The sequence below is a fragment of the Eufriesea mexicana genome, unplaced genomic scaffold (assembly GCF_001483705.2).
Source record: "Eufriesea mexicana isolate 0111107269 unplaced genomic scaffold, ASM148370v2 scaffold26665, whole genome shotgun sequence".
NCBI classification, from domain to species: Eukaryota; Metazoa; Arthropoda; class Insecta; order Hymenoptera; family Apidae; genus Eufriesea; species Eufriesea mexicana.
Window position 1 is genome coordinate 28,615 of NW_016933558.1, and position 10,855 is coordinate 39,469.

The following is a 10,855-nucleotide window of genomic DNA, read 5'->3' on the forward strand; positions in this document are numbered from 1 at the left end:
TATAATATAATATATATATATATACACATCATGCATAAAAATAAAAGCGGTGATAACATTAATTTATTTTCATTTAAAGGTTTCTATTTAATTGAATGCCTTTCTGTTTATATATACGTGTACTGAAGGTAAATTAAAAATATATATTGCATGTTTTTTTATACCAAACATTTTGTTACATAGTATTTAATAATTATTGTGATACATATACATAAAGTTAAACGTAAACTTTAAATGTGTGTTTGATAAATTACCTCGGGTATAAAGTAATTGTATACAAAACATCGGTTTAATAAGTGATCTAAGTATTAAGTAATTTCTCGTTACGAGTTCATTAGGGCATACAGATAGTATATAAAACTTCTCACGCAATTTGTGATTAAGTTTATTTTTTGATTCAGTGCTAATACAGTTCAGTCAAGTGATATTTAATCATTTGGCACAAATTAACATTTTTTTTTAAATCTATTTTAATTCGAATATATTACATGTGTTATAGTTATTATCTAATATGACTATTAGCGATTAAAAATTAATCAATGAGTAAAAACCAAAAAATTTATAAAACTCATACAAAAATGATAAAAACAATGAAACTTTCCGTTTAAACATTGTTATTTTGGATAATCGTAATACATATCTATAACTACAATAATTTTATAGATAAAATTTTGATCTTTTGAAAAATGTATATTCTAGAAAGTGATATTACATACATAATGTTACATACATAAGTAAATTTACATTTTGATATAAAATAAACTTATCACACATAATTTATAAATGCTTCCAAGTCATACGTGGTTTTACCAACTCCTGAACAAGGATTTAGCTACAGTGGATTTACAGTAGAACATATTCTTTAATATATGAAAATTATTATTTTAATTTATATTGTTTACATGATCGTAAACTTAATGGTATAAAATTATAAATAAAATATTTATTACAAATTATTATTCAAAATAATTACTTTTTAAACCATTTTTTTTTTTAATTTTTAGAAAATGATTTAGATTATTCGTCATTTATAGTTCGTAAAGTGTATTAATAATTTTATCTTATATTCATATATATTAAACAAATTTAATTTATCAAATTTTTTTTCACTTGAAAATGTTTGGGCTCATGTGATAGTATATATATATGACGTTTCTGATCATCCGATATTACGTCATCATTACCCCCCCTCCCCCTCCTGCTACCGGCGCTCATTCTATCGTGAAACATCTAGGTACATGTTCGGTGCACTTTTATGCATTAGAAGTGACATATTCATTGTGTGAAATTGATTTTTAACTAATAATATTCTATCAATTTATAATTATTATTAGTTTATTTCTTTAGGCGGTTGAGAAGTGTGTATGGTGTAATTGTCATTTTACAAACGTATGTTGTTTTAAAACACCAAAATCAAATAATGTATACTCTTGTTTCTAGACCACATCTTGCGCGGTATTTTTTAAAAAAAAGCTGTTTTTCGTATTATTGAATCTTTTCGATATTGCAATGATTTTACATTCAACAAATTTTCCTAATTTCGTTTATTTAATAAAGATTAAATAACCACGCCTATAAATTACAATACAGTATTAATATCGATATTATATGATATTATGAAATAAATAATTTCATTGCGAACTAATTCATTTTTCTTTTACATTATACTGTTCAATATTAATTCAATATAATCAATCTCAATTAGATTTAAACATATTTAATTATCATAAACGTATTTACATTCACAATAAAAACAAGAAAAATACCGGTTCAAAAAAATCTAGAGCAAGATATTTTGGTGCTTTTATTTTCAGTAATTGTGGAAACAAAACTAGATTTGAATAAAGGTATTGGTATGGCTTCTTGTCCTCGTTCGTAATTCCCGTACTCTTCTAATATAGAACTCACATACGCACACATACGTATGTTTTCTTTTGTACCTGGGGTTCATAATGCTGTTATTCCGCCCCTGATTGCATATTGAAACGCGTGCAGTGCACAGAATATCCACGGCAAGTGTTGTGGCGGGCGTCTGCTGCGTCAGCCGTTAAGTTGTATGTTGCATTAACATAAAATGTGAAATTTCTCTAACAATTTTTACAAATTTATTTCTGAAATTGTATTAAAAAAGTTACGTATAAAAATCCAAAAAATCTCATGAGTTCAATAAACTTCTAACGGAACTCTTCGATTTTTCGTCATATCCCATTATTTATCGCTATAGTCAGTCGTTCGTGTGTACAGAAATTAGGACGTGAAAAGGTTTGTTCAGTTCAGTTGAAATTTACAAAAATTTTAAAAGAAAATATCTACAAAAATAGACAATACATGTAACAATAGATTATAAAAAGCTAAGTAAATAAGTTATTTAGGTGTATATATTAAAAAATATTTTAGCAACATGTAGTGTTTTTCAGGGTGTAAATGCATATCTATGAAATTTTGTTGAATAATAATATGTAATAATACCAAACATGACTGGTACACAAATAATTTGACAACCTTCTAATTGTTTCCTGGAGATTGTATAAGTATTCATGAATATTTTATAAACGTAATAACTTGTAAATGTAAAACTATAATAATGACATTGGTCAGTAATTTTAAGGTAACATAAAAACTGGGTAAACTTTTGTCAATTTCCGTGTAGACATATTAATTAACATATGCACATTAGTATTATTACAAATAGTTAGAATAGTATGTATAAAATATGAATTGAGTAACTATTATTATTTTTAATATAGTAATTTTTTAAAGTACTATCATAAATACTTGTAAATTATTTTATTTGGGTCAAGTAGAATATCTACATGTTACTTTTATTAAAAATGACTCATATTTTTATTGCATGTAGTTCAAATAACAGATTGTATGTCATTTTCTTTAATATTTTGTTTACTTTGTATATTATTTACATTAATGATGAAAAAAAACTATAATCATAACTTAGGTAATTATGATAAGATAAATAAAAATTGTCATATATTTTGTTTAATAGGTTCTTTTATCAACCTAACACTGGAACATTAAAAGATGTCTAGAAAACGTGCTAGAGAAGAAACTATGTTGAATTCTACATCATATTCAAATATTCAAAATGGAGAAGACGCATCTTGTTCCAGGGAAGATTCACCTGTGTATCCTGTAAGTATTTCTTAATATAATATTTGTTACAAGTATACTTATTAAATGAAAAAAGTTATTTTAAAGCAATGTAAGATTAGTTTGGTTGTGTTTACAATTTTGTACTAATTTATGTGTAAAATATGTTTTACCTTATATCTTCAGTTTTCCTTTTCCAACTATTATATTAAAGTTCATATACATATATATATATAAATACATTTATATACAAATTATGCTGTAATAGTATGGGACTATCATTAATTATTCAAAGATAATATATTTTTTATCTCATAACCACAGAAACAAGCAAAAATTTTTAATGATAATAGAATGATGTGATGCAAGATCATAAGCATATCTAAACTGATATAATCCTGTGAATACTTGATACTTTGAATAGTGTTATTAAAATATTTCATGAGCAACTACATATGAGCATGGATTCTATATGTACTCTGTGGTAAAAAATTCGACAAGTATTTTAGTATTAAGTGTAATGCAAACTTAGTTTATTAATATAGCAGTGTTATATTTTGAAAAATTATTTATTCTAATTTCTTGAAAAAAGTTTGAAGATTTGGAAAAAAAAGAAAATAAAATTTAAAAATATTTAATAGGTATATTATTTGGCTAATAAATTCGCTTGCTTTTTGTTTTTCTTTCTTTCTTTCTTTTTTTTTTTTTTCTGTATTAAAAAATGTATTTTTGATAATATTAACAGCTAATGACGATGACTTGGGGGACCAACAGGAATTCAAGTAATGAGTCAAGTCAAATTACTCTGAAAAAATATAGTAGTGAAATTTCTGTTTACCACAAAGAACTTCCAGTGAGTCTAATTTTTTTTTTTTAAATAATTTTAATGCTAACATATTTAATGCAGTTAATGTTATATCATTTCCTTTTGGACTTAAAAATAAATATGAATATCATGTTTTTATTATATTAAAAATAAACGATTTATATAATTATGATTAAATAGGTTTTAATTGTATATTATAATCAGCTTTTTTGAAGCATATCATAATGGTATTTTTAAACAAACAGTTATTAACTTTCCTTAACTATATACATATATATTATTTCTTTTTATTATATCGTTTATATTGTATGGAATTCATTACAGTCAATTTGCAAGGAAGCTCCATTTAGTGATGATCCAGAAGCACTTGCAGAAAGGAATGCATGTGATTATAATATTCGGATTACATTAAAAATGGCAAAAAGTGGAAAAGGTTAGTTTAAATAGAAATTAATTATATATTTTTTTAAACAGTAGTAATAAATTATTATAAATAATGTTAATAATTTATGTAATAATCTAGCTCCTAGAAAAATCAGAGTCTATGCAGATGGTATTTATGATCTGTTTCATCAAGGACATGCACGACAACTTTTACAAGCAAAAAATATTTTTCCAAATGTGTATCTTATTGTAGGAGGTAAAAAAGCAAATTTCATTTTTTAAAAATATAATAAATACTTAATAGAGAATTAACAAAAGATAATATCTATTACTTTTTATGAAATACTTTTACAATTTGTAAATTTGTATTACAGTTTGTAATGATCAATTAACACATAGTAAAAAGGGACGAACAGTTATGACAGATGTTGAAAGATACGATGCAGTAAGACATTGTCGTTATGTAGATGAAGTGGTTAGAGATGCACCATGGGAACTGGATGATGAATTTCTTATAAATCATAAAGTAAAATCAACTATATATTATTACTTAAAAAAAAAAAACATTTATTGGAATTGACAACTTAATATTTAATTTTTTAGATTGATTTTGTTGCTCATGATGATATACCTTATATGACTGATGACAGCACAGATGTTTATGCAACTTTAAAAGCTAAGGGTATGTTTGTAGCTACACAAAGAACAGAAGGAGTATCAACATCAGATATAGTAGCGAGAATAGTTAAAGATTATGATATTTATGTTCGAAGAAATCTTGCGCGAGGCTACAGTGCCAAAGAGCTTAATGTTTCTTTTCTTAATGTAAGTATATACCTCATAACCACGATATATTTTAATAATTAAATTAAACAGTGATTATAAGAAGATATCTCATTGTAGGAAAAAAAATTCCGGTTACAAAATAAATTTGATGATCTGAAAGATAAAGGTAAACGTGTAATGGAAAATATTGGCGAAAAACGTATGGATATAATTAGCAAATGGGAAGAAAAATCTCGAGATTTTATTGATGCTTTCTTACTCTTATTTGGAAAAGAAGGCAGATTGGTAGGTAGTATTTATAGAAAAATTATTTTTATAATTATTTTGTATTTCTTATTAATAATACACTATAAGATATATATTATAAAAGAATAAGTGATATTTAAATTAATCAGTATACATTCACTTTTTTTAGTCTAAATTCCTAATAAAATTTGCTTCACTACTGTATTGGGATATATGTCATATATATTTAGAGATAAAAAAATATTCATATTGAATACTCTGCTTGCATAATTTTTTATTTGGAATGATTTTATATATTATCTTTTATGTAAAATTATCATATGTATACTTTTAATGTATTTATTATTTATTATTAAAAATAGAATAAAAACATAGCTTTAGAAATTAAAATTTTAATAACTTTCTTTCCAGACAACAATTTGGAATGAAAGTAAAGGCCGTTTGATGCAAGCATTATCTCCTCCTGCAAGTCCAAAAAGGGATGGCAGCCCAAATGGCAGTAATAGCAGCAATAATGATGAAGATCAGACAAGGTACATCACAGTATTCGAGTCAATTGACTAACATGCAACACCACTTCATTCTGTACTGCTTCTATATGAAAACCTTCAATACTTCACACCACCCATTTGCAGCATGTTATGTTAGTATACAATCCCACTGTTAAATACATTAGATCAGTTTTAAGCAGTAATACACCATTTAACCAAAGCTTGTTGTAAAAGATGTGTTGTATTTTCTTTCTTCTTTTCGTGTACATAATGTGTGTGTATAACTTATATAGTATTGTTATAAAAATTTTTATTTAAGTAGATTGCAAATATGAAATAAAGAAGTGTTACTCGTTTGATATTAATTCAGTGATGTAATTAATGTATATATTTTATGTTACAGTCCACCACCAAACAAGACTGGCCGTTTTGAATATTCGCAGAGTAATTATTACCTGAGTGACGACTATAGCGATGATGAAGAGGAAAATTTGCACTCTAAATGATAACCTGTTTTCAAAATCACATTCTTTATTTTGACCAAAAATATCGTGCAATTTCTTTAAGAATGTTTAGAAATATTTTTATATAGCTATATGATTTGCTGTTATGAATTATAATGTTATGCTTAATAGTCTTTTTATGGTATGGTTTCATACTATATATAATATGAAATTATTTGTTATGATGTTTTCATTCGAGCCGATCATAGATTATTATATACTAATCACATTATATATGTGCATAAACATTACATACAAAAGTCATATAGACTACTTAAGACATTCGTTCCAACTATTTTCAAAAGTTTCGTTATCGTTTAATTGTATTAATGATAAGTTCCTATGTTTTGAACAATATTATTCATCCTAAGTTTCATACTTTACTACAAGAACTTCTAATAGTCAAAAGACATATTTTTACTTAATACAAAAGTCTGTGGTTTAAATATTCAGTCATCAATTTTTAATAATTTTCAATTTATTTGTTACTAATTTTATATTACATTTTTTACAAGTTACCTCATAATTAATTATTTAAATAATATGTATTTGCAGTGAATAGGTTTGCTGCAATTTGTATTAAATCATATTTTGATTTTTTAATAGGCAATATAATTATTTTTCATTCATCGATTTCAAACATGATATTAAACGTATTTATTGCTGTTTATGAGAAGTTAGTATGTATGAAATTAATATTTATTTATATCTTAAAACTTATTATTGATAGCATGGCAGTATGAAAATATGAAAAAAATTAAAAATTTGTCAAATACTATATGAACTTAATTTGATGTACTAATAATATTAAAAAATTTGAATAGTATTGAGCAAATTCAAATATATTAATTTATAAATAATTGTTTTTGTTTAATCAAAGAGTATTTATAAAGGATGCAAATTTGTAGTTTATTTTTATTAGTAAATTATGTGTAGTAAGATTTCGATAAAATTCAATAGATAAAAGTTAATCAAAATGCATAGAGAATTTAATTTAAATAAGTATACAAAGTAGTAATCATTTTGAAGATGGTGCTTTTATTTGAATATATGCAGATATAATAACCCTGGAATGGTACAACCATTTTTATACTTTTAAACCATAATGTAGTTTTATAATATTGTATTTATGAAATATTTGAATGAAATATTTTTTTAATATATAGATAAAATATATGATAATGATATTTATTCTTATTTTTGGTATGTAGGAACCAAAATAATGTAATTTTTAATGGAAATTAGTAACTTTATTAATAGCGTATAGTTCCAGGGATAACATATATTAGATAAATTTTAGATATAAATTTGAGATTTGACATATATGAAAAATTTGTAAAGGAAAAAAAACAAATGTATATAAATTTGTATACATTGAAACGCTTCTGTTTCTTAAGATGGTACCAATGGTGTCTGAGTCGAAACTTTTTATTTAAATATATAGAAAGTACTTAGTATATTTCCTTAAAGCATGTCGGAAAATTTTTAAAGTATGTTAATGTTTGCTTCCCAATGTAACTGGTGCATAAATTAGTAACATGTAATAATATATGATAAAGTATAATACTTTCGATATCTTTTTTAATATATACATCCAACAATGATTAGATACGCACAGTTTTACGACGAAATAAATTTATGTAATTTTGACAATTCTGTAAAAAATTATATTTTAGGTTTTTAAAATGAAAAATTGATATCTACGTTATCAAGAAATTATTGTATCTAATGACTTAAATACAAACACAAAATGTAGTAATGTTTCATATTATTTATGTAAAATGAAAAGTAAAAATTGTTCAATAAAATTATACAAGTTGTATAGTTTACAGATTTATATGTTTTTAGTAATTGTATTTTTCGTTTTTATAAATATGAATGACTGCTTATGCTTTAATTTGTGAAAGGATTACGACGTTAACTATACATATATGTATATATATTTATAATGTAGCGTATTTATATTTAAAATAGTAAAAAAAAATTAATAAAATTAATATTTCTAATTTATATTCAATTATATGTAATACCGTATAGAATTTAAATTTAAATTATAATGTAAACCATAACTATATTTAATCGTTGATCATATTTCAAAAATTCAAATTGTACGCTTGAAGAATATTAGCATTGATTTGCCAATGCTACCACCCATTTGAATGGAAATCTAATAATGCAGGTTATTTGAAGTATTTAATTTTGTAACATTTCCTTTATTCATTATTAATAAATTCGAATCCTCTTGTTAACATAGTAATAATACATTTTTTGATTGCATCTCATAATTTAAAGATTCAAAAATAAGAAGTAAAAAGTAATTGGTATTATGTGATACAAAATGGTATGTAGATATTAATACAAGAGATAACTTCACGTCAATACTGATGTTAACGGCGCGTGTTGTCTTTGGTAGTCGTTTATTGTTAGTTTTAAGTATTTAAAGTTGTGAAATATTCTTATACTGCTACTTTTCATCATCACATCATTTTTTATATATCTCTTTTTTTTTTATTTCATGTAAATCACGATTTATATTTCCAAAAATTTAATTACAATCTCAACTTATCAATCCCTTTGTAAGCGATAAAGCAAATTTTGCATACCAATCTGAAGTGAGTAAAATTCATCGTGTGCCCGCGTTAGAGGAAGAAAAAAAGAAGTAGAATCTCGGCAATCAGTGAGTAATAGATGTGAGTAGAAGAATATCAAAAGAAAGACAAAGATAAATACCATAATTACGGTACTATTGATAACTACATATGTGTGTGACTTCATGATACTCGTGTCGAATTTAACAGAAAAACTGTGGATCACACGTCTGTTATATTCATAATGGATTTTAAATAAATGCTGATGGTAAAAAGTGTCGTTTAGTGCCAATATCCAAATATATATACGTATACGTATACATGTATACATATACATATATATTTAAGGAATCTCATGTACTGTAGGATCTGTGAAAATAATACACCTGGGGAACCTGTTCAGAATTCGAACTTGGGTTTTGTCTATACAATTCAAGGGCGCTATATGCTGCGCCATCAAGCCCCACTGTTCTTCTTTATTTTTCCGGGTCCTTTCTCTCACTGGATTCGCCCATAGGAGGCGCTCCCAATGATCAGTACGAAGAAGAGCGTACAAGAAGAACGATGTTGTAACTAACGGCCAAAATGGAAGAGCAAAGCGTTCACAGCAGTATCAGTGATATAAATAGTGAAGAGGCAGTTAGAAGTGAACGTAAGTTCTCCAACATTTTCATTTTTAGTATTGTGCTTAGCGATTGGTATACGTTGTTAATTGATGCGTACACAATAGGCACCTGTATGAACTAACCCTACCTCACTCTTTATCAAAACTCACGCGACAATGCTTATGTCTTATATCTGTCACTCATTCTGGTTCATAGATAAATTAAAATATCATATTCGTTACTTTTGTAATACATTTTTGTATTATGTTTTGAATTTTACGCGGGAGTAATGTCAGTGGTTTCTTACAAAATTGGCCTTGACTTATTCTCCAAAATTACGTCAGGAATGAACAATTTGTCAGTTCAAAATGTCTTTATGAGATTTTCTACAGTTCGTTGTATACTTGTTTTGAATTTACAGTATCTTTGATATTTATCTTCGTGTCATTTTAAGGTTAATTACATGTGTGAATAAACTGCTGTCATCTGAGATAGCATTATATACTATTCATTATTTTTCTCTTAATATTATACAATTTTATAAAATTTTATATTTTTATGATTAAGCTATTTGCTTTGTTTACTAATGTAGCATCTGTACAAGTAAATGAAATCAATTTATTAAGTTTATATTGTCAGTCAATAAGCATACTTAGTAAATAAATAAGAAATTCTATTGTTATACATTAAATATTATTTTTATTGTTTATTAATATAATTATTTGGGTTGTTTCAACCCAAACTTATTGTAAAATATCTAATTTTATTTTAGTTACTTTTATTGTTTCATAAAACTTTAATTATATTTATTGTTTTTTTTATATTTGTAATACATTTGCATTTTTAGTAATGAGACAATAATTATACAAATTTTTCAAAGTGAAGTAAAAGTTATTTTTCCAAATATTTGTTTTTTAAAAATATATTAGTAAATATATCAACAATTTTTAGATACTTCTATTCATATCTGTGTATTTTGTGTTGAATTAGTCATTATTTATATACTATTATTTATGGGTACTTAAAATATGATAGCCAGACTTCAGGGGGTTGCCTGGTATCTATTATGTGAAATGAGATTAGACATGGGACAATAGGTGTTTATTGTACCCTTTGTTCATGGATGTAAAAGGATTATATTTACTGCCAATTCTGTGCATTATTGCATTTATGAATCATCAACCAAAATTAAATCATTCATAGCTATGATTATTGTTTGAATTGCAAATATTTTGAAAATTTATACTAGTGAAATTATTGTGAAGGTACTAAAAATGTAATAACTAACAATATTTTTATAAATTGAATTAAAAAAGAAAGT

At 25.0% G+C, this 10,855-nt stretch overlaps 2 protein-coding genes across 4 annotated transcripts in view; both read left to right on the forward strand.

Annotated features, from left to right (window-relative positions):
- The first annotated feature begins 1,322 nt into the window (after window positions 1-1,322).
- LOC108554534 (choline-phosphate cytidylyltransferase A) lies at window positions 1,323-6,529 on the forward strand. Of its 3 annotated transcripts, none has more exons than XM_017909847.1 (10): window positions 1,323-1,389; window positions 1,815-2,262; window positions 3,002-3,147; window positions 4,256-4,364; window positions 4,455-4,571; window positions 4,690-4,841; window positions 4,919-5,140; window positions 5,219-5,386; window positions 5,759-5,880; window positions 6,242-6,529. In XM_017909847.1, exons 3-10 carry the CDS (start codon window positions 3,037-3,039, stop codon window positions 6,342-6,344), a joined length of 1,104 nt encoding a protein of 367 aa, XP_017765336.1. In that variant the 5' UTR covers window positions 1,323-1,389; window positions 1,815-2,262; window positions 3,002-3,036; the 3' UTR covers window positions 6,345-6,529. The 3 variants fall into 3 exon arrangements, with proteins under 3 accessions (XP_017765336.1, XP_017765337.1, XP_017765335.1); XM_017909848.1 differs by having other exon boundaries at window positions 1,815-1,847; XM_017909846.1 differs by lacking the exon at window positions 1,323-1,389 and having other exon boundaries at window positions 1,765-2,262.
- A 2,511-nt stretch (window positions 6,530-9,040) lies between these two features.
- pbl (epithelial cell transforming 2 pebble) overlaps window positions 9,041-10,855 on the forward strand; it is a 17,160-nt gene continuing 15,345 nt past the window's right edge. Inside the window, exons 1-2 of the mRNA XM_017909842.1 lie at window positions 9,041-9,197; window positions 9,296-9,581. Of these exons, the coding sequence (XP_017765331.1) occupies window positions 9,515-9,581 (67 nt within the window). The 5' untranslated portion in view covers window positions 9,041-9,197; window positions 9,296-9,514. The remainder of the gene's footprint in view (window positions 9,198-9,295; window positions 9,582-10,855) is intronic.

Coding starts and splice junctions, on each gene's coding strand:
- LOC108554534 (XM_017909847.1), top strand. CDS start 3,037: ATGTCTAGAAAACGTGCTAGAGAAGAAACTATGTTGAATTCTACATCA. Junction 3,148..4,255: donor AAGATTCACCTGTGTATCCT/GTAAGTATTTCT, acceptor AATTCATTACAG/TCAATTTGCAAGGAAGCTCC. Junction 4,842..4,918: donor AATTTCTTATAAATCATAAA/GTAAAATCAACT, acceptor TTAATTTTTTAG/ATTGATTTTGTTGCTCATGA.